This window comes from Castor canadensis, chromosome 12, assembly GCF_047511655.1.
Source record: "Castor canadensis chromosome 12, mCasCan1.hap1v2, whole genome shotgun sequence".
Classification (NCBI taxonomy): domain Eukaryota; kingdom Metazoa; phylum Chordata; class Mammalia; order Rodentia; family Castoridae; genus Castor; species Castor canadensis.
In genome coordinates this window covers 97,264,351-97,288,899 of record NC_133397.1, presented here as the reverse complement: position 1 = coordinate 97,288,899, position 24,549 = coordinate 97,264,351, and the positions used below count along the sequence as shown (strand labels likewise).

At 45.7% G+C, this 24,549-nt stretch overlaps 1 protein-coding gene across 5 annotated transcripts in view; it reads right to left on the bottom strand.

Annotated features, from left to right (window-relative positions):
- Window positions 1-24,549, bottom strand: part of Sh3rf3 (SH3 domain containing ring finger 3) — a 385,180-nt gene that overhangs the window by 10,334 nt on the left and 350,297 nt on the right. For 4 of the 5 annotated variants that reach the window (XM_074050559.1, XM_074050561.1, XM_074050560.1 and 1 more), the window contains 2 exons: window positions 22,727-23,046; window positions 1,452-1,786 (listed from right to left, as the gene is read on the bottom strand). In XM_074050559.1, the coding sequence (XP_073906660.1) occupies window positions 1,452-1,786; window positions 22,727-23,046 (655 nt within the window). Of the gene's footprint in view, window positions 1-1,451; window positions 1,787-2,720; window positions 2,750-22,726; window positions 23,047-24,549 lie in introns of those variants that run through there. The other variant, XM_074050562.1, reaches the window with a different exon arrangement.

Genomic DNA, 24,549 nt, shown 5'->3' with positions numbered 1-24,549 from the left:
GCAGCTAATGCTCTTCCTCCAGGGCCCTCCAGAGACTGGTTCTCCTCATGCTGTCCCCAGATCTCAATACCACCCTATGTAGCACTCAAATGCACCATCTAGAATTGTAGCTTGTGTGATCTAAGACCTAAGAAGGTTGGTACATGTTGAGACAGTTAAAAAAGAAATCCAAAAAGATTTCACAACATAAAAATAGTTATATGACACCTAAATTTCAGTGTCCCTACATAGAGCTTTCTGAAAACTCAGGCCTTTTGTGTACATTTGATCTATGGCAGCCTTCCCACTACACAGGCAGAGCTGATACATTGCCACGGATGTCGTATGGCCCACAACACAGCAATATTCACTATCCTGTCCTTGACAGAAAATGTGTACAACCTCCAATCTAGATAATCAAGATGGAACCTCACCAAGTAAGTAACCTTGCCTGAGCAGGGCTCTGGGAGCAGTGCTCTCAGAGGTTAGCAGGTGCTCAGGCTGCAGACTGGCATGCTGACTGGCTGAAAGGATTTGAGCAGAAATGCCAGGATTTCTTTCTCAGGAGACTATTCATGTTTTATTATTTAAACAATATTTTAATGTCCAGGAACTGAGCAAGGACAGTATCTTTCTGCCATTTCTCCACCATGCCTTTCAGCCTTTATCTGAGAGATCTTATTTTATTTTATTTTTGAGACAGGTTCTTGTAATATAGTCCAGGGTGGCCTCAAACTCAAGATTCTATTGGCTCACCTTCCTAAGTGCTGGGATTACAGCTGTGAGCCACCATGTTTGGCTTCTGAAAGTGCTTTTAGGACATAAACTCGAATGGGCAGATTCATCCAGCAAAATCAAAGGCCCTGGCCACCTGTGAACTCAGGCACCCAGGGCCCCCACAGGCTGCCATCTCATGGCTCAGTTTCCAAAACTCTAACTCTAGGCTGAACTATATGATATTGTTGGTTTGAGTCAAAAATGGTTGAATATTGGCAGATTTGAATAGTTCAACCAATAGACTATAACCTGGAAGCTACCTTTGGGGTAATGTTTTATAATTAAGATGTCATAGCACCCTCAGGGTCAAAAAATAACTGCTCTCTGAGTGAGGCACATAGATCCATGGGGGACTCCCTGCAAGAGTCCAGTCCAGGATTCCCCAGGTTGAGAAGCACAGTGCCCTCACTATTTGTTCTCAGAACCACATTGGTTCAGATAAATTTCCTGATGAGTTCCTTACAGTTACAAACTTAGAAACCAGGGGGACTGGAACCACAAAATATGCTCCAGGTCCTCACTCATTGTATTTGATGCGTACCACCCAAGCTCAGGAGCCAAGTGGAGCTATATAAAGAGGAATGTCTGGCAAACTTGACCCTCAGGGAAACTCTGTTATCCTGTTCCCCCAAGGGGACTCCACACCTCAGGGGCTGCCTGAGGCTGCAGGGATGCAAGCCCACACTCCCCCTTACCTCTCTCTAGGCAACGGCTTGGGCTCGGGGCGGATGGCAGCCATGCAAAGAGGTGCTTGGCGGGAAGGGGACAAAGAGAAGTTCAGATCCAAAGAGCCTGCCTTTCTGTGCAGTGGCTCCAGCCCCATAGCCCCCTGCATCTCACTCTCTATGGGGCAGGAGCCTGCCCTGCCAAGGATGGACAGCGGAGACACTTCGGGGCCCATGGCGCCCTGGAGGGAGGAATCCATGGCCACCTGGGAGTCGTGGGTTGGAGAGATGGACGGTGGGGAGCGTGACTTCTTCTTGGTGGATGCCCCAGCTAGAAGTTTCAGCAGCCCACTCTTCTTCTCTTTCTGGAGAGACACAAAGGTTGAAACCAAGTGGGTTAATGCTTCTCAGAAGAATACCATCCTATTTAGAACTTTAAAGATATTTCTGCAAAGCTGGTCAGAGGAAGAAAACAAAGCTGAGACTGAAGCCTTATTTCCCTTCCTTTCTTGAAACCTGGCAGGAGTATACCAAACCTTCAGGAGTATACCCTGAATCACTGGGGCAGGCCACCAGGGCCTTTCCCTCCGTGAAGAATGATACACAATACAAAACTCTCTATCACAGGGCCCACCAGCCTGGCAACTTCACAGTCTGTTTCAAAAGAGCCTGCAGTCAACACATTTTCTCCTATACAATGAAAGACACTGTTTCTGGTAGGGCTTTGCATGAAGCCAGGGCCATGGGAGGGCTGGATCATTTGAGGAGATCCCCAGAGAGGCATGTCCTGCTAATGTCAAACAACTTTTTCAAAAAATGATGGGACTTGCAGCCTACATGGCCTTGGCATCCTAACATAAGATCCCTCATCCCAAGGATGCGCACATGCCTTTGGGATAGTTTAATTTGGAAACTCTAGGCAGCATTTTATGTAAATATTCCTTTGCACAAAATGACATGTGTGTGTGTGTACATCTGTGTGCTCACACTTCTGTATTTCTGGGGAACCACAGTCTGGTTGGGTGCTGATGGACTAATGGGGCACAGGCAGGAGATATGGCCAGAAACTCTAGCTATCAAGATCTGTACCTGGAAGTATTGCTCGCTCTACATGTACAGGAACATTGCCATATGAGAGAAGTGAGAGCTTACAAGTTACATCAAGAAAACACCATGTGCACACATACACATACTCTGAAACTTAGTTATACTCCACTTTAAAACAGGCACCATATGGAACACTAATATTAAAAAGAGATTTTGGGGGCAAGGGATTTGTTTCAGTGGTAAAGCACTTACCTAGCATGCATGAGGCCCTGGTTCCATCCCTAGCACCACAAACAAACAAGAGAGAGAGAGAGAGAGAGAGAGAGAGAGAGAAAGAGAGAGAGAAAAATAAAAGAAAAAGACTTTTGAAGTCTTTTCATACTGCATTTACCACCAGAAAATTATAAGGCATACAAATGGTAAAATAGTACTTTTGAGTATGATTAAGACAGGAGCTTCCCAAGGGACTTTTACTGTTCTGTTTTTATACTGTTAGGTAGTATAAAAACTTGGTGAAAGGAAAAAAAATTAAAGCTTAAATGAAGATTCACTGCAGCTAAAGTTCAATCAGAAGTTATGGGAAATTCTCTGAAATTATGAGGAACAAAAGGAAAAGAATTTGATTATTAGAAAGTAACATTAAAATTTTCAGGGACACTGTGCATTTCTGGAGTTGCTACCTTCCCTTTTTTTTTTTTGAGGAGATCTTGCTATGTAGCCTAGTCTGGCCTAGAACTTGCAATCCTTAAGTTTGCCTTATCTGAGCACATACCTAACACTGGGCCAGATACATATAGTTGAAAGTAGGGAGAAACAGACTCACTTTGCAAAGCTTAGTCTTGATAACTCAGGAGACCCTCAATCTGCAGGATCCCAAACTGAATACACTAGGTGATAGTCATATATGCTTTTTCTAATACTGGAAGAGAGGCTGAAAACTTCTTAGTTTTGAGGATAAAGAACCAAATACAATCACACATTTTCACTCTGCTAGGTGCACACAAAGACATTTTCATGAGCTGAGATTGGGGAGTGTTTACAGGTTAAAGATCAGGTCACATGCCGACCCTGGTGACCTGGGAACACTTTCAGCCTTGCAGGGAAATACAGAAACAGATTATCCATACTGCGGATTCTGGTTCCTGGGATGGGCAGGAGGCGAGGCAGTATTTTAGTTTTGTTGTGCACATTGTCTTATTTGACTTATTACATTGAACATGTTTCTTTTAATTTAACATGCGAAACATTAAAGAGGGAAAAGTTGCAACCTGCTGCTTTGAACAGGATGGTAATAGGCATGACGAACCAGAAGAATTTTTGCTCTTGATTAGCTTATAAAGCAAGAGCTGACCCCATAGAATGGGCAGCTGACAGAGGCGGGGAAGGCTACAGCATGGGCTGGTGTGGAGATAATGAAGAGGGTGGACTGATGGGTGACACAGTTCAGGGGAAGGGTCAGAGGTGTGGAAGGAGAGGATCTAGCAAAAAGCAGGTGGCAGCCATTGTGTGGGGCCTTCCCAGTGAGATGCGGAAGCAAATGTTGGGACACCTGTGACTCCTAAAAGGCTGACCAAAGCATTGCAGTACATGTGGAGGCATTGAGATGGAGGAGGGAAAGAGTGTGGGGGAATTGATGTGGCCTGGAGGTGCTTCTGAGGAACTCAGCATGGGATGGCAGGGCAGCTGATGAGGACAGTCAGCCATAGGAAGCTTAGAGGGAAAATGGCAAGGAGAGGGCAGGTAAAGGGACATAGAAACATGGAGCTGAGCTGAGTGGCAGCCATAAAAATGCCAACATAGCTGGCATTGATTGGCATAAGGATAGCCAAACTCTATCCCGTCACCCTCTAGCAGTCTATTGGATAATCTCAGTGTTTTGGCTGACTTTGCAGACAGAATGATAAGAATGGAAAATGAGTTTATAAAGAGGGTCAGGCAATTCACAGAGCTCATCCTAATCTGTGAGCTATCAGGAACGATAAGTGGCATGTGGCAGAGGCCTAACAAATAGCCCAATCTCATTCCCCAACACCTATGAGAAAGACCCTAAGCTGCAAAGTTAGGAAAACTGGGCAGAGGCTGATGCACATGAACTTGGCATGACAAACAATGCTGGAGGTTTAAGAAGCCTTGAGACATTCAAAAGAAATAAACAAGGACTCAGGGAAACACGATGTCCTTATCTTTGTTGAGTCTAGTTTCAAGGCAGCAAGTTATACTTGGATGCTTTTTGATTATTTTATGTTTGGAAACCTTTCTGTTGGGGATGGGGAAAGGATAATTAAGTTATGTTCTGCTAAAATTTTAATGGAGAGCACAGCTCTGCTTTTGCTTGAAAACACACTTATTAGAAGAGTGGAGTCTGCAGGAATATAAATATGCTGTGCATGTCCAGAGATGGACAGAAGATCCACAACCAATAAAGAGAAAGAAGTTAACAAGCCAATTCAAAGAGACAGAAAATTGTGTATTGAGCTCTTGTGTATTTTAAACATTAAAGTACATCTTTAAAAGTATTCCCTGGCAAAAGAAAGAAGATAAAAAAAGACTGGTTTATAAATACAATGCGGAATGGGAGGCAGTGGACAAGTGTTAATCTGTGTTTTCTTGGGCTTCTATTTTGGATGGAAGAGATGCTACAGCCTCATATTGTTCTTCTTGCATTTATCAGTGGTGGAGTTTCACTCAGTGCCCTTCTGCTTGTGGTTCTGTGCCAGGCACTTTGAAGAGGGAGTGAAAGGACAGAACAAGCAGGTGTTTGTCTTTCAAAATAGAGCTACATGCATCTCAATCGGAATAGTTTGCTGGACTCAGAACCAGAGCAAAGAGCAAAACCAGCACTGCTCTCCCTTCACCTGGGTAGCAGCATCTGGGAGTTGGGCCTGATAGTGGGCTTGGATGATTGGCCCAGCCCACCACAGTGTGAAAGAGCCTCTGAAGTGAAGTCTCCCTGAGGAACTCCAGGAAGATAAACAGCTGTGTCACTGTGGTCCATCAGGAGCACAGATGGGAGCTAGGTTACCATGTAATTTATTAGTTGACTGATTTCAACTAGTAAGTTACTTATCTTCTTTTAGTCTTGGTTCCTTCAGATGTAAAATGACTATATGATTACTAAGTATGATAATTATGCAGGCAACTTTTTCTTGAGAGTTCACTATTAACCAAGTGTTGTTCTAAGTCTTCTCCATAAATTTTTTCATTTAATTCTTAAAGAAACCCTATAGGACAAATGGAGGCTCTGAGATGGTAAACAGTAAACATAAGGCAATCAACTAAAAAGTGGCACAATCTGGATTTGAACCCAGGACTTGCCAAGTCCAAATTTATTTTTTTTGGCAGTTACTGGTATTTGAACTCAGGGCTTTGAGTTTGTTAAGCAGGAGCCCTACCACTTGAGCTACTCCATCAGTCCCCTGAGTCCAAATTTTAACTATGAGACTTAAATAAGACATGCAATCCCAAGAAGGCACTATATTAGTGCATTTTCTGTTGCCATGACAAAGTATGTGAGTCTGAGTATGTATAAAGAAGAAGTTTATTTACCTTACAATTTTGGAGGCTAAAGGAGCAGGTGGCCCCATCAGTTCTGCCTCTGAAAATGGCCTCATGGTGACTGGCACCATGGCAGAAGCAGTGGAAGAAGGAAAGATCACATGGTGAGACAGGAAGCCAGAGAGCTTCAGGAGCCAGGCTTGTTCTTTTATAACTTACACTTGTGGGAACCTTGTGTCACAGGGAAAACACCTCCCTCACCTGAGCTTCCTCAAGGGGGGATTTGGAAAATTGCTTTCTCAGTACTGTTGGGAGGCTACTGAGAGGCACATGCACAGCTCATGGCAAGGTGCCCAGCACGTAGTCCACTCTCAGTATAGGAACTGCTGAAGCTCAGACTGGAGGCCATGCACATCGAAGCACCCCACTCATGCATCTGGCACTTTAGCCAGCACTCATTTCTTGTTAGCGCAAGTCTGATTAAAGGAATTACAGGATGTCTGTTGTATTTTATTTTTTGAGGTCTGAGGAAAGAACCAAGGGCCTTGCACATGCTAGGCATGTGCTCTGCCACAGAACTACACCTGCTGCCAGCAAATTCTGAAGACAGTTCACACCCATGCCCTGACATTAAGAAACTCTTAATTCATTTGGGGAAAAAAGAGGGGATGAGGTTTGGGGGGCTTTATGGGAGTAGACTGTGCTTGGCAGGCTGGTCTGTAATACCCTGTGTGGGCATGGCTGGCAATGGCTGGCCTCAGATGCTGGTGGGAACTGGAAAGCAAGACTCCCCAGAGAGGACAGACAAAACAGAATTAATTTTTGCACTTTATAAAGAAGCACTGAAACAGAGGGAGCTATGATTAATAGGGAATTAAATGGCCAAGAAAGCAGTGGTGTCACAGACTGAAGAGTAGCAAACTGTATTTTCTAAATAAGGCCATAATGCCATCTGCCACACTCTCACCTCCTTACAGAGACTCAGCACTCCCCTTGGTAAGTGTGTCAGGCCTTTGTGATAGCCTTGTAGCACAGTGGAAACACAGCCATGTGCCTGAGGTTGGGTCCAGAGCAGCTATGTGCTCTCTCTAGGAACCCACTTGCCATGCCTTGAGGAAGCCCTAGCTTACCCACAGGGAGGTCACAGGCTGGTGCTCTGTCACACAGTGCAGATGAGTACAAAGCATCAACTGCCAAACACACATGCAAACATGTCTCCAGGTAGTCCCGGCCCCAAACCATCCTCAGCCATCAAGGCTCTCAGCTGAGGCCCAGGTTGAGTAGAAACAGCCTCTTGCTCTGCTCCACTCAATGCTTAACCCACAGAAACCAGGGAACAGACAAGGAATGAAAAATACAGTAACGGAACTGTGTAACTTAACAAGCCATTAGACCATGAAAAGCATTTAAATCACTTGCCTCCAATGAAGCAGCCCTTCTCTGCAAAACACAGTGCCTGGGTGGCCCTTTCTTCTCTGTGGTGAATGGTACTTGGGGTGTCTTTGTCCCAGGGCTCTCAGCATTATGATCATTCTAGTAATATTTTACCACCAGGGCAGACAGGTGAGGAGACTGATGTGTGTGAGCCCACCAGCATCACTGAAGTTTTCCTCTATGTTGCTTCACACTAGCAGGATGAGGAGCAGCAGTTGTCTGTGTTCCCTCAAAATTCATATGATTAATACTAACTCTCGGTGTGTTGGTTTTGGAAGTGAGACCTTCAGGAGGTGATTAGGTCATGAGGGCAGAGCCACATGAAGGGGTGAGTCATCTTTATAAAGAGACCTGAGGGAGGTCAGTTGGCCCTGCCACAGTGTGAGGACATGGCCAGAAAGTCATCTATGAACCAGGAGCAGGTCCTTCCCAGACATGGAATCTGATGGTACCTGATCTTGCGTATCCAGCCTCCACAATTGTAGGAACTCAGTTTCTGCTCTTTATAAGCAGTGTAGTCTGTGGTATTTCATTACATGGCTGGAATAGGCTGAGACAGAAGCTGTACTACCTTAATTGGGGGAACTCAAAAAAAGTATCAGGGATGCCAGAGAAAAGTGAGGTGTCACTGGCTTGTATGGCCTGTCCTTTTATTTCCTGTAAGGCAGAAAGTGACGTGGCCTTTGGGCACAAAGGCTATGCTTTTGTGGAGGAGTGATGAGCAATTTTTCCCTCTGGGTCAGGTCTTAAGAGTGCTGATGTGAGGGTTATGCAAACAGAGGTAAGGTGTGGGAGCTCTAAGGGTTTCAGAGCCAGTCTCTTCACAGTTTCCTGTTGGAGGCTTGTGTGGAGTCTAAGCACCCTTCAGTTTATTAGACTAGTACACATCTGACTCTTTGACATGGTAGGCCTGGCTTAACCTGAGGTTCCCTATAGTGTATATGTTAGATGTCATTCATGAACTGAAGAGTCTGATGGTATTTTACCAATATCTCACTAGCACCTTACCTCAGGTTACCTAGTACCTCCCCTTTGGGTTACCCAGTACCACAACTGTCAAAGTCCTTCATAGATGCCATCTTATTTGGTCTTCATCCAAGTCCATGGGGCCCTAGTGAACCTCTCAAGGGGCCCCTTGAGAATCTCTTACTGCAGGATGTTAGCGGCCTAGTGTGTGAGGATGACTTGAATAACTCAGGAGAGACAGCAAAGAAGGAAAGAAACACTTCTCTCCTGCAGGGCTCTCTCTAGCCTTTGCTATGCCAATGAGCTATTTTTTCTTTAATTTAATTTAATTTGGGGGGGTATAAGAACTTTTAATATGAGACTTGCCCTCTTAACAATTTTTTTGTGCATGGTGCTAAGATGGAACCCAAGGCTTCAATCACACTAAGAATGTGCACTACCACTGAGTTATACCCCCAGCCCTCCTAGCAAATCTCACATGCACAATGCAGTACTGCTGACTACAGGTACGATATGGTGTAGAAAATCTCTACAACTCATTCATCTGTGGGCATAAAGTTCAATTAAACAAGATGAATAAGTTGTAATGAGCTAAATTTTCCACAGGAATTTTTCTGGTAGGCCTAGGGTTCTTCTGAAAATGAAAGTAGGATTCTGAAGACTGGAAAGAATAATGAGTTACCCAAGATAATCACCATCAACATTGCCCATGGGGCTCCCAGGTCCTAACACTCAATTGTGGTTTTATAGACACAACTGCTTTTTTTTAACCTGTAGTTCTCAACCAGTCTGATTGTGCCCCCAGAGACATTTGGCAATGTCTGGAGATGTTCTGAGTTGTCACCTGGGGTGCAGCAATGTAATATTGGCTTCTAGAAGGTAGAAATCCAGGGTGCTTCTCAACACCCAACAATGCACAGGTCAGTCCCCCACAATGAGAATAATCTGTCTCCAATTATGCCAAGGTTGAGAGGTCTCGATAATATGACAGGTGCCAGGTCCTATCCTGTCCCTCCCCTTCCTCTGTTTTGTGGTATATTTTACAGAAATAGAAGTTGGCTGGTGGGCCTGTTGCACCAGGCTGACTGTCAGTATCTCATTTCTCACTCAGCTTTTCTTGAGGGCCTGAGAAACTGCTGGCACTAAGTTCTGAAGAGTTCTTGGAAGGCAGAAGGGTGGCCTCTGCCTGGAGTGGGTTTCCTTTGGAGGTGGCGGAGAAAGAGTCCATTTAGCAGACAGGATGATTCGGAATCCATGGAGATGTGTGGGTTACAAGGAAGGGAGCAGTTTTAATTTCTGTGACATAGGAGGAGTGCTGCCCATCCTGGGGCTGCATGGGGCAGGCTGGCGCAGCTTTGGAAGGTGGCTGTGCTGTCCAGCCAAGTGGGTGTCAGTGTAGCTATGCTCTCTGTACTGCACAGCTTGAAACCTCAGGTCTCCAGAGTCACATGGACTGGCCTATTTCACATGACAGTAGAGAAGAATCTGTGATACTTTAGAAAGGCCAGTGGGAAGCTCTGGGACACCTGAGCCTAGGCTGGTTGAAGTGAGGATGGCCCTAGTGCCAGGGCCTGTGACTTCCATTGCTGTTTTGACTATAATCCAGTTCTGGGGACAGGTGGACCAGCCTGGGGCTACAATAGGACACAGTGCATCCTCTCCTTCAACCTGGGAGCGAGTTCTCCTCCATCCCTCCTATAAGTCCTGTTCAGGCTTTAGGCCCCTTTTGGAAACCATCTCTTCTGACACCTTGATTAGCATTTAGGAAAAGTTTATTTCTCCTTCCTCTCCATCACTCTGCCTATTACATAGCCCAGGCCCTCATTTCAGTAGTTACCCCTTATCTACAGTTTCTCTTCCACAGTTTCAGTTATTTATCATAGGTACGTATGTGTAGGAAAACAAACTTGGTTTTAGGAAGCCACAGAAAAACTTGGAACTTACCTTGTGGATAAGGGAACTGCTATATCATCTGTATTTGCTACTTTTACCTGACCCCACAGTGGATTGTCAGGGTTCAGACATCAGCTGATTTGTCCTGTATCCTGGGCCAAGAGCTGATGGGACCCCAGCAAGCTTCAAATTCTGAATATAATGTCAACTTGCATTTGATAATTGATATAGCTGCCATGGCCAATGGTATGCTCCCACTTAGGCAAGGCCCAGGGTCAGCTCTGAGTTCTCAGAGGTGTCCAAGCATGACTTGGGGACGAGGCCAGACCTGGGAGTGCTCATATTCCCAGGCAGAGCTGTGTCCCCTTCTTTTTCTTTCACCTTCCCTTCCCTAGGGAAACTCTCTCACAGAGTTTGGTTACAGTATTCCTTAGGTTTTATACTGTTAAATGTGGAAAGATTAAAACTGAGGTTTCAGCTCTAAAAATTCTTCTGAAATCAGCATCTGAGAAGCTAGAGCAAGGTCTGACGCTGTCCTCTTACCATCATTATCTTATCACTAGGACAGAAAAGCCCTGCTGACCCAGGAGAATTTATAAATAACCTTAATTTATTTAAAGCTGCTTCAAAGAAGAATAAGCTAAAGGGCAGGAAGGACAGTGATCTGAAGCTTGAGCCAGCCTGCTTGCTTGCTTGATGATGTGTCTGGGTTGTCAGCTTTGTGCCATTAGGACGACTTTGCTTTGTGTTTTGAGTCTGCAACAGGTCTCTGGCTTGTTTTCTATAGAACAAGTATACCTCTATATAATACTAGATTAAATAAAATCTAGTTAAATCTAGATTAAAATAAAATTTCTGTAAAATCTGGCATCCTTGTGATAGATTTCTAAAATGGATGGAAGAAAGATTGCACACATTACTATGTAGTCAGGTGCCAAGCTCTTGCAATTTTCTGAAATTTTTTTTATAACTAAATAGATGGATGGAAATCACTTTCTCCAACCAGAAAGGCAGCAGTAGTTTGATTCAGTGCATATGTGAGAAGTAGCAGGCCCTACTTATGGAACCAGGATTTCTGATGCAGCTTTGGCAAATTGAAGCTGTTATTTCCATTAGTATTCACTGCCAGCTCACCACATGACAGGTATGCCAAGCAACTTAGTGGCTCTGCGGGATGAGGGGATTTTCTTCCTGTTTTTGTGTACTTCTCAAGGCAGAATGCTTTCAGAAAACACGGATGCACACCCAGCATGGGTCCACCTCAGAGGTGCAGGTGTTGAAGGGCTTGGGGATCACAGGTCAGGGTCCTGTACTGCTACCACCCATGTAGGCATTCTGGTCCTGGCCAGGCAGTGCCTCTCTGGATAATTGCCCAGATTTGGTCTTTTGCCCCTGAACTACTTTCACCTGGCACCACCACCATGAAATTACATGTGGTTATTATTGCATTGAAATGGTTAGAGAAGGATAGGAACTGGAAAGAATCTGAGATGTCAGAATTCAGGTGTGCATGGTCCACATGGTCCAGGCTTAGCTTCCTCTGCCATTAGTCACCAATACAACCCTGGGGGACAGTGGCATACCTCTCAGAGCAGATTACAGGGACTAGTCATCCAGACAGTTCCTGCCTTCCAGGATAGTTATCCTGGTGACTGGATAGTCCTAGCAAAGGAGAAATGGGGGAAGCTTAAGAGGTGCTCCAGGCAGAAGGGCAGGATGAGCTATCTTGAACTGTGCATTAGTCACGGGCCTGTGACTAAACTCTTGGGCCCATTTTCTGTTGGGGACATAAAGGCTGACTTTGTAAATTAGTTTACTTTTCCCAAAATTTTACATCAGTTGAGACATCCAGTATGTCTTCTTTTCTTCTGTCTGTTTCTACAATGATTTTGTGTTTCATCTTTATTATTGTATGTAACAGTAGCTCATTTCTTTTATTGCTGAGTAGTGTTCCACCATACGGATACACCATGCATTGTTCATATTCCAAATCCATTTGTTTTATTCATAGGCCAGATAGTGGTGGGACTCAACACCCCTCATCCTCAGTGGTGGCACTAATCTCAGCACTCCCTCCAGGAATGAAGAACTGAATTGCTTTTGGTTTACTATTCTCCTAGTTGTGGTGGGTGATACTTGGTCTTTGCCACAGACCAACACAGAGATTCTGCCAGCTCTGAGCATGTCCATGCCAATTCTGCATGTCAGAAGTGGGGGAAGCAGAATGAGTCTGAGGACACAGTGGACCCACTGGGAAGAGGACCTGAGCTAAACATCCACTGGTCACCTAACCTCCACAAGCTCTGACTGCTGGGCCACAGTGATGTTTTGGGTCTTCTGGGATGAGTGTCAGGTCAGAGCCAGTGACCAGCAGTCTGGAAAGTCTGATTATTTCCATTCCTCCAGTGCACAATTCCCCTGGTAGGGTAGAAGGTTATTATAAGCTTAACCAGGTGTTGACATCAAGTACAGCTGCTATAGCAGATGTGCTTTTGTTGCCTGAGGAAATTAACACACCACACACAAGGCCAGCAGTGCACCTTCCCTGTCCTGGCTCTTGAGGCTTCTACTCCTAAGCGCTGTGTCACAGCTGAGTTTTCAGGAATCTGTAACAGCTGACCTGTTACACTGATGCTATGTTGACTGGGCCTGGTGGGCATGAAGTAGCAACTCTATAGACTGGCAGGCATGTATGTCAGAGGATGGGAATTAAATCTGACTAAAGACAAGCGATATTCTATCTCAGTGAAATCTCTAGGGGTCCCATTGCGAAGTAGGGAGAAGAGGACTCCTACAACATAGCCTACTGGGCCTCTTTGGATTTTGGAGGTAATACACTCCTCACGTGGGTGTTGGGTGTGCTACTCCAACCCATTTGCCAATTGACCCCCAAACATGCTAGTTTTTTTTTTTTTTGCAGAGCTGGGGATTGAACCCAGGGCCTCTCGAATGCTAGGCAAGTGCCTACCACTAAGCCACATCCCATCCCAAGTGCATAAAACCTGCTGGTTTTGAGTGGAGCACAGAACCAAAGGCTCTTCCACAGGTCCAGGCTGTTGTGCCAGCAGCTCTGCTACTTGGGTCACAGGACCCAGTAGATGGCAGGCTTTCGAGGGTCAGTGCAGACAGGTATGCCACTTGGAGTCTTAGGCAGGACCCAGTGGGTGAACTGCAGCTCTGGCCTTTAGGACTCTGGAGCAATGCCTCACCATTCCTCTGCACACCACTCTCCTTTTCAGAAACAGACTTTTGGCTTGCTACTAGGCCTTTACTATGGGCCACCAGTACAATGTCACCTAAACTGTCCATCACAAACTGGGTGTTATCTGACCCACCAACCCACAAAGTAGGACATAAATAGTAGCAACACATCATCAAATGGCAATGGTATCTGAGATTCCCTGAGGCAGGCCCTGAGGAAATGAGGAAGTTGCATGGCTGCACCTTCCTCTCCTCCTACATGTCCTTCCTTCTCCCTGCTGTGAAGGTATTTGGAGATGTGATTAACATCTTCAACTGACTTTCAAGTAAAAGGGATTACTTTGATTATGTATGTTGATAATTTGGGTGGGCCTCACCCAATCAATTGAAGGTCCTAAGAGCGACCTTGGTTTCCTGGGGATGAAGAAGTATTTCTGCCTCAAGACTACAATTAAGTCCTGCTTGAGTTTCCAGTTTGGCCTGCCCCACAGATTTCAGAATTGCTGGCCTCCACCACCATGCAAGTCTGTTCCATAAATTAAATTATTTACCTATGGATTGATACATGCATCCATCTATCTCCTATAGGTTCTCTTTCTCTGAAAGACCCTAACTGATATAAACCAATTACTTTAGAAATCTAGCCATTACTACTAGTCTTACAGAGAGATCCTAAGTTGACCTATTAGTCCTATTTGAGATCTAATTAGTGTGTGCTTATTCTGAAGGATTAATGAGCTCCATTCTTTTTAAATTTGTTGGTGGTTACTGGGGATTGAACTCTTGGCCTCATGTTTACTGGGCAAGTGCTCTGTTACTTGAGCCTTGCTCCTCGCTCCTCAGTCCTATGAGCTCCATCACTGCACCACATGCAGACTTGTCTTGTAGTTTGTTGAGATGGTGCCTGGAAGGAATTGCTACGTATATAACACATCTGGTGACTACAAGTCAAGTCTGCAGGAGAATGACTTCAGTCTCTTGGGAAATGAAGGCAAAGCTGTCTCAGCCCACTCAAGGGACAGAACCTTCCCTAACTGCCTGGTGCTGGAACAAAGCACAACAAATCCACATGAACAGAACACTGACAGTGTACTGTCTTCCCATGATTTTTCAGCATTGCCCTGAGTTATGTGACCAATGGAAAGAGGCCATGGGTTTTCAGGATGCTCAGAGCTGCCCATCACGCTGGCACTGCTTGCCTCTGGAGCCTCAGCCTGAGGTATCGGTAAGCCTTTTGCTTTGGTTTCTGGGGAGCATGGATGTCTTTCTTTTGAACTGATTCCCACAGCTGAGTTTCTTTCTCTAGGCATGGAAAACTGGAGGAAATGCCCTGTGTCTTTATGAACAAAACTGAGAAGATGCCAATTGCAGAGGAGGTTGGAAGCAGTAGGAAGAGTTTGCAGAATGGTGCAGACTTGAGAGGGAATCAGGCCCCTCTGGGGTCTGTGCTCCACACCTCCAGCCATGTCATCCAGGGAGACTGCTTGGCACTAGAGTGCAGATTGCAGGAAGGCCCTAATGAGTTGTCAGTTCTGTCCCTTGAGGAGAGTGACAGATCTCACATAACTCACAAGCCATTTCCATTTTTACAGTTTATTACTATTTAAAATATGAATTTTACAGTTTATTACTATTTAAAAGATGAATTTTGGTTTAATGCTTTGTGGCTGAAACTATGCTCTGACTTAAATAATTTTCATTGTAGGGTAAAAACCTGAAATCTCAAAAATCCTTTTTTGGCCTATGTTTCTTGGGGCCCAGAGGGAAAATGAACCAGGACTGCAGACAGGCTATAGATGGTGAGGAGGAAATAAATACCATGTCACAATTGGTGACACCAACCATCATATTTGGTGATGATAAATGTATTTTTTCTAAAATTGCAAAATCAAATCTTCCTTTGGTCTTTTATAAAAGCATCAGGAATGAAAGTTTTATTCTGTATCTGTCTCATAATTTTTATGGGATCTTTAATCAACTATCAAATTCTGAACAACACTTTTTAATATTTTTGTTCTAAATATTATGGTATGCATTTGGGAAATTAACTAATTCACTCCTCCCAACAGCTCAGGGTGGTAGGTGCTGCTATCCCCACCTACAGATGAGGAAACCAAGGCATGTGAAGGCAAAGAGTCTTGCTCAGTGCCACACAGTTGGTAAACAGAAGTGCCTGATCCACAGCAGGAACCCCTCCAGACCCATCTGCTAAAGTAATTAATTTGCCTGGCTTTCTTTCTCTAAAGTCAAGTTCTACTCATTATTGAAATAATTTGGGCTCTGTTCCTAACCCCATTCACTCCCCTTATGCTCAGTGGCATGAGCCCCTGGACCCTGAGGAGTGAAGCTGGCCAGGAGACTATGGCCAGGAACATGCACTTTTAGTGCTATGGGCCTGCTTTCACACACAGTGATTCACTAGTGGTGTGGACTTGGGCAGGTCACTTCACCTCTCTGAACCTCTAAACCACACAGGTATACTGAAAGAGATTTGCACTCATAACTAAGCTAAAACCCACAGGGGCACTGATAGAGTCTCATCCCAATGCAGATGTCACAGGGTTTTTACAGCAGAATTTCAGGGATGGCCTAGCTTTGCTTGCCTTCCTGGGAGAAAGCAGATACCAGGAGAAGGCTCCAGCCACCCCTGACCTCTGCACAGCCCAGGCCAGGCCACTGTCCTGCCCAACTGGGGTTCCATCAGATGGGAGGTCCATTGCCATGAGGAAGAGGTGACTGCCCTGTTGCCAGGGAAGTGACATGTGGGCACATGCTCGCGTTCAAGGTTAGCTGTTGACAGCTAGGATTCGTGCTTTCAGGATGGGTTCATTTCAGCCTGGAAAATGCCAGCACATGCCAGTATTCTCATCTCACAGCAAGAAGCCTGGCTACAGGGAGAGAGAAGAAGGTCTGAAGTTCCCAGAGCTCCCAGCCACATGGGGGCCCTCTGCCCAGCCAGGGTGCCAATGTCTGAGCAACAGAGTTGCCCAGAATACATGCCCCAGGGTGGACAGGGCTTCCATAGCCACAGCTGACCAACTGCAAAATTCCAAAATGATTCAGAACAGGGGCCCCAAATGCCCCATAAGCCTTGGAGCATGTCATTGCTCTTGTGGCCAGTGTTGTAGCTGACAACCAGAGGGTCTCCCCGTCTGGGCCCTACCCACAAGCAGGCCATGGCAAGTGTCCTCAAAGATCAGCCTGAGGTTTTGGCTAGAGATAAATTTCAGTTCTGGAGGATCTTGGACCCACGTTGACCTTAGTGTTTGTGGTGAACAGTTGCAGCTGGACTTCCCCACCCCGGCTGGGCTATGGGCTCAGGCACTCTGCGAGGAGACAGGAACCTGACAGCAGCAGCCAAGAGTCTGGGTCCCAGAACGCATGACAGCCCCTTCCCAAGCTGCACTGAGAAAAAAAAACAAAGGTGGGCCCCAAGTTGAGAGAAAATAAATTTCTAACCAGTGGCTCTTCACTGTAGTAAAAGCCACATGGTTGCTCAAAGAGCTTCATCTTTAAGATTTCTTAAGACCAGACATTCATTACTGAGTCTTGTTAAAAATTAATTGTAATCATATAAAACATGTGCCTTTTATCAAAACTATATGCATGTATCACAAATAATTATGTGTGGGCTGGCAGAGTGGAGCAAGCAGTAAGAGCACATGCCTAGCAAGCATGAGGCCCTGAGTTCAAACCTAGTGTCACCAAAAAAAAAAAATGTATATGATAAACAGTTTTCTATGTGTGTGCAATCTGTGGACTGTTTCCCAGTGTCCCTGCTGCTGGTCAGGCCTCACTACCACTGTTACGGTCACTCTGCTTCCTTCCACCAAGTTCTTTTTTTTTTTCATTTATTCATATGTGCATACAATGTTTGGGTCATTTCTCCCCGCTACCGCCTGTCCCCCCCTCCCCCCCGACCCCGTTCCCTCCCTGTTCCCCCTTACCTCCAAGCAAACTCTTCTGCCCTTAGCTCTAATTTTGTTGAAGAGAGAGTATAAACAATAATAAGAAAGACAGAGCATTTTTGCTAGTTGAGATAAGGTTAGCTATACAGGGAGATTCTTAGCATTGCTTCCATGTACAAATGTGTTACATTCAAAGTTGATTCTTCTCAAACTGATCTTTTCTCTAATTCCTGATCCCCTTCTCATATTGACCTCTGTTGCTTTAAAGTTTCTGCATTAGTTCCTTTGCATTGAGGACATCAAATACTATCATTTTTTTGGTGTGTGTGTGGGGGTTTCTCACCTATCTTCATACCTCCAGTGTGTGCTCTCGCCTTATCATGTGACCAAAGTCCAATCACATTGCTGTATTTGCCCCAGATCTAATGTCCGCATATGAGGGAGAACATACGATTTTTGGTCTTCTGAGCCTGGCAAACCTCACTCAGGATGATGTTCTCCAGTCCATCCACTTACTTGTGAATGATAAGATTTCATCCTTCTTCATGGCTGAGTAGAATTCCATTGTGTATAAATACCACATTTTCTTAATCTATTCGTCAGTAGTGGGGCATCTTGGCTGTTTCCATAACTTAGCTATTGTGAATAGTGCTGCAATAAACATGGGTGTGCAGGTGCCTCTGGAGTAACCTCTGTCACATTCCTTTGGGCATATCCCCAGGAGTGAGATTGCTGGATCATATGGCAGATCTATGTTTAGTTTTTTAAGAAGCTAGCAGTGTATGAGGGTTCCTTTTTCCCCACATCCTCACCAATACCTGTTGGTGGTGGTGTTTCTAATGATGGTTAATCTAACAGGGGTGAGGTGGAATCTTAGTGTGGTTTTCATTTGCATTTCCTTTATGGCTACAGATGGTGAGCATTTTTTCATGTGTTTTTTGGCTATTTGAATTTCTTCTTTTGAAAAAGCTCTGTTTAGTTCAGTTGCCCATTTCTTTATTGGTACATTAATTTTGGGAGAGTTTAGTGTTTTGAGTTCCCTATATATTCTGGTTATCAGTCCCTTGTCTGATGTATACCAGGCCTTGTATTCCACCCTCCTGCCCAGTGCCAGGCAGAACAAAGTGCTGAGCAGGGCTGGCAATAAGTCCTTCAGAGGTGCCTGTCCCCACAACCCCTAAAACTCCTCACTTCAGGCACAATCTCTGTCTGTGCTCTGGCTGTACCTCCACTGGAAGGTCCCACCTGTGCCCTGGGGAGCTTCCTGTGCTGACAGGGTACCTTCTTGTTGACCCTTTAATCACATGCCAGGCCTAGCACACTCTACTGTCATTTTGTTTATCAGATACCTGGACTGGACCATGCATTCCTCCAGGTCAGATTGTACCTCCTATCACTGGGAACCCAGCACCCAGGATCTGCCTGGCACATGTGCACTCCCAGCAATATGCAGATGACCAGGTATCAGGGCCCACAGCCAGATGACTTCCCCCTGGAGCTCCAGGGAAGAACCAATGTCATATGGTACTCATGTCTTTGAGGTCTCGAAACCAGAAAACTATCACCTATGGATACAACTGCTGGTATGTGATAGGCACAAAAATTAAAATTTTAAGTGTAAAAGGATAACTTACATCCCCAGACCCTCTTCTTAAATGTCCTATCACATTGGGTTTGTACTCTGTAATTTGTGGATACAGAAAAGGTTAATCTAAACGTTGTATCCAGACCCTTCCTGAACGTTGTTTGATGGTGAGACCACCAATGATGTCCACCAGCTGCAACTCCCAAAGACCATGACCTCCACCTCTGGTCTCCATACCATGGGGTCAGCCTCATGCCCTGGGGTGCCTTCAACCTCTCTAACCCAAAGGTCTATAAAGGGACTCATGCAGCCCTGCAGAGTCCTGCCTGCACTAGGGATCTGCTCTAGACTGGTGGCTTCAGAGGTCTATTCTTCCACCCAGGTCTATCCTAGGCAGACATGTCCCCAACAAGGACACACTCTTACTCGACCCAGATGAACCTGGATGCAGGAAGAGTTCCCAGTACTGTCCAGGGTTCTGAGAAAATCACTGGGTCAGTGCTGTCCCCCATTCTAGTCTCATTCCTGGCCCAACCTCTGCCCTGGCACAGGTACCCAGGCTGGATCTCCACTGCACTGGAAAGGCCTTGTGACTTGTGCTCCACTTGGGGAAGCAGGTAGCTGTACAGGAAGGTTCCTATAGCTATAGGTGGCAGCCTGGCCACAGGGTAGCCCATGAAAGGAGCAGATATGACTAGATAGGTGAGAGTCTGGGGGAACAGTCTGGAGAGGTTCCTTCACAGGATGGCAGATGCCCAGCTGAAAGGAGAGAATTGCCACCCTTGTCAGCATTGTCCCAGAAGCCTCCATACCATGCTAGGCCAACAGGCCTGTTGCATTGTCACAGCCCCCTGTAGCAACACCAAAAGGCCCAATCCCCACCAGTATGGCATCAGAGCACCAGACTCCCAGGACCAGTCTCCCTCAACCTCCCACTACAGTCACAGGTACTATCCAACATAGAGCTGGGCCTGGAGCCTTTTCCTCTCCATATCCAGGGATGCCAAAGTACAAATCTGTCAATGCTCTTTGGGGAACTGACTCCCATTCCTACCTCAAGAGACCACAGGCCCCTCAATCACAAATTCCTCTTGTACTTGCTTGGAAGTGTCTGGACCAAATTCCAGGAGGCTCAGTACTATGAAACCTTGCTGGCAGTGACGTGAGGTTTAGTCCTAATGGATAGAAGAGCTTGAAGTTCACTGTTTTTCCTGAAGAAAATTTAGCCAGAGCAACAGCCTGGAGAACACTGCCAGATACTTAAAAAACATTCTTTCCTGTAATTAGATACATTCACATATATTATAGGTTACCCAGAAAGAGGTATAGGTGTGAAGCCAGTCTCTGTGTGCCCAAAATAAAGTCTGTCTGGCTGTGCTCATGGGCTGATTGGGGATTGGCAACAAGTTGTGCTGGTTCCTGTCCCAGGCCCCTCTCTTGGCTCCTGGCCTGCACCTGCAACTGTTGGTGCTGATTATACAGGCTCATTTGCTCCCAAGACACAAATGGGATTTAACCATTTTTTGTTACAAATATCAACTTTGGATGTTTTGTGCCTTGCTGTTAATTAGGAAAACTCACCTGGGAATATAGAAGGGAAAAAGCATTAACACATGGTCTTGTAGATCAGTGCCATTCTTATTTGTTTATTTGAGAGGTGAGAATGGAAAAGCATACCCAACATATGGAAGGCTGATGTGCTTCTGCCCTGGAGTTTGCTGAGGCTGTGGGTGTGTACCCACTTAACCTCACATAGGCCAGACCAGGCCACTCATACCTAGGCACCTCTGTGGCCTACTGCCTTTGCTGCCTAGGGTCTGTGCCCAGCCTCAAGCTTGCTGAGTCCAGTAGAGACTGGTACTGGCCTGGGCATTTCTGCTGCCAGTGGTGGCTTTGAATGGCCAGAGGAGAAGAATATTCCAATGTTTGCAGACTGGGCACCAAAGGCCTCATGGAGAGGTACCCATTGGGTGTCCCTGGCTTCCACTGCTCCTTGGTGATGTAGAAGGGTTGTTAGCAGTGCAGTAAACCTTGAATGGAAGTAGAATACCTGCCAGGTGTCACCGGGTATTTTGGCAGCAACCCCAGAGGGCTTTCATTAACTCCTCACTTTGAGAGTAGATTACTTATGCCTCTGATGATGCACAGAAAGGGTCCCAGCAGTAGTAAGATGGAATCCACTCCTGCCTGCTACATAAACTAGAGAGGGAGGGCTAGCACTAGAAATGCTTGCAGAACATTATGGCCTCTCCCTTTCCACAACTGTCCCCTGGCTTTCTCTAAGTAGTTTGGAAGGCCAGAAGATCACACCTAAGGGAAAGCTGTCCACCCAACAGGGAAGGATAGTGCCCCTCCTCTGCTTCCTGGTACTACTTGGCTGCATTTCCCAACATGGGACACACATAGAAGGGAATAGATGAAGCCCAACCTGATTTTCAAACAGGAATTGGCACAAAACACTGACCAGCCACTTCACTTTACACTGGGAACCCTGTTAAGTCACTAGCAGGCATGAGCTTCATGAGCAGAAGGCCACCTGACTGAGGCCTCTTCTTCCCCAGTGGCAAGGACTGGAGGAGAAAACATGCCGGGGCCTGGAGGCCCTCAGGAGCATGGCTTGGCCCATCACTGTGGCACACCAGGCTCCTGCTGAGGATCAGGAGTGGACAGGAATATGGAGCCTCCAGGGATACTGGGCAGAGGGCTTGAGAGTCAGCACTGATGACATTCCTGAGAGATAGGGCTGACCTCACTCCAACACATCTGTTGTTCAGGTGTTCAGTCAACACCTGGATCCAAGTGTTTTATATGGAAAGGTTTCAGGAGAGCCATAGAATGTAGGAAAATCAGAGTGGCTTTCTGCCCAGAGCTAGATGTATCCCTAAGCAAAACTGCTCACTTAGTTTCATGGGGCTTTTGAAGACTTAATGTGAACAAAACCTTAAATACCTTACCAGGAGTTTTTATATAGATTTCATGTTGAAACAAAAATATTTTGGATATTTCATTTAATAGAATATGTTATTGAAAAGAATCTCACTGTTTAATTTTATTCTTTAAATTAACTTTGCTCTTTAAAATGTGACTACTGGAAAATTTTAATTAGATTTGTGGTTTACATTATATTTCTGCTGGATGACACTAGAAATACAGATTCTAATCCTGGTTAGTCTGGTATCTAGCCAGATGGCCACTGGGGCCAGCTTAGTGACTCAGATTTTCTTTTATGAAGTCAGCCTAGGTTCCTTCACAGCTAAAAGAATAACTGAAAATGCCATCCACACTAACTAACAGGTTGGCATGCTCCTGTTTTTCTGATTTTTCCTTAGGAAACAGTCCTGATCCATATGTTTGAACAGGTTTTAGACTGCACAAGAATGACACATACAAGGGAGGGGGTGTTGTTCACATTGCAGATTTGCAAATTTATCATTATGTTACCCAGGCACATGTCAATAAGAATCTAGTTCTAACAAAATGGGTATATTATCTTGACTTTCCAACAGAAGGAACTACAGCATGTTGAGGAGGGGGATGTCATTTTCTGATCTGTATAGAACTGTAGTCAGCTTGTGTTGGCCCTGGCAGAACCCTGAGTCCCACGTGATCCACCTTAACAAAAAAGCAGCTTGGTCTCCATCTCTATCACAGTCCTGCATCTAAGGACAGGACCTTGGTTACCACGCTGAAGCCTCAATTGTCCAAAACACCATTGGCATCTGTGCCAAAGCCAGCCCAAGGCCCAGGGCAGGCCCAGAATGGGATGGGCCACTTACCTTTTCATTTTTCTTCTCATCTGGCTTGCACCCTGTGTTCATGGGGCTAGGTGTGGCCAGGCCACTGACAGGCGCCCCTATAGACTCCCCATTGAGGTTGGCAGCACTGACATTGGGAGGTGTGATGGCTGACGCTGCTGATGTGAGGGGAACAGCTGGCCGGGGGCACATCTGAACTGGGGGCTGCTGGCCGTGCTGCGGGGACACCATGGAGCGGGGCCTGAGGCTGGTGGCAGACAGGCGGGATGGAGAGTTTTGAGTGCGCAGGGGCGACACGGTGGCAGTTGGTCGGTCCTGGGCCTGGGTCGAGGGTTGGGCAGCTGGAGAGATAGTGGATTGAAAGGTCAGTGTGCACCCTGCTGTGCAACTGTGCAACTCTCAGGCTGAGAGTGCTCTGAATCCTCTTGGACCTGGCTACCATCATGTGTGGAGAAACAGAAGCTGAGAAACCTGTAAATACATTCCTATTTTTCCAAAGCATGAATGTCAGGGGCCCTGCCACTGCTCAAGGCAGCACTTCCCTGGAGCAGAGCTAACAGAGTTTACCCAAAGTTACTATGAGCAAAGTCCTATTCTCAGCTGCCTGCAAAGAGTTCTGTAACAAGCTGTTTTCCATTGGTGTAGCAAAATACCTGTGGACTTATTTAACTCACAGATGTGGAGGTTCATGCGTATGGAGCCTGGGTCAGCTTGAGAACTTCACATCAAAAGGCATCACAGTGGTGGTGGTGTTGGTGGTGGAAGTATGTGGTGGGAGAGATCCTATGGTGAGCTGGGAGACCAGAGTGAGGGGAGGGATCAAATTTCCTCTCAAGAACTTGCTCAGGATTCCTTGAGAATTACCTCAATCCCTTCAAGGGCATTGTGGATCCCTGTGACCCAATGGCCTCCCACTTGGCCCCACCTTTTAAAGGCCCCACCACCTCAACATCACCACACTGAGGACCAACCCTCCAGCATATGAACCCCTGGGAGACAAGGTACATTCATAGTACAGTAGACCCTTGGCATCTGCAGGTATGTGGCTCCAAGGAGACCACTACTGAGGAAAAAATGAGCATGCTCAGGGTACAGTTACTGTGTTGGGGATGCTTGATTCATTTTTTTCCACAATGCCATCTGACTTCTTGTCAAGTCATGCAACCTTTCAGTAAGTCTCAAATTTTCACTTGATCAATTCTATTAAGCACATTAACATTTACCTGCTTTTTGGGGTACCATTTGCTTTTTTGGAAGGCAGATTTCCACAAAATTAAGGGCAGGGAAATAGTCAGCAGATCATACAACTAACAATAATGCAAGGTTTACTGAGAGCTTCTCTGAATCAATTGAGGTGTGTGGAGGAATTAAAAATTTTTGCTTTTAAAGTTTCCTTTTATTTTTAAAATTTAGTATTATCATTATTTGACCATGTTTGGTCAAACTGCATGTAATAAGTCCATGTAAGGTTGGCTTACTGTAAGACTTTCTCGGTTGTGACAAACCAGTGCATTCAGAAGCCTAGATTTTGGTTTCCACACTGGGTGTGGAACTGTGTTGAGACAGAATGTGTGAGGAATAGGGTTTGAGGTAGGAGGTGTTTTTCATGGTGCAGCCTTGAGGTAGAGCTGTCCACACCTTTGCCATGATGTGCCTGCAGTTGTGGCCTCACATGTACAGTGAAGCATCAGATTTTCTGGATTTATGAAAAGGGAGTCTCACAACTGTGAATCCAGTCATTCTTGCCAGCAACCCTCTCCCCCCAAAGGTCTGAGGGCTCAACAGATATAACTTTTGTAAAATCCTCCCACTTCTTGCAAAGATAAAGTTCCATATTGACGTTA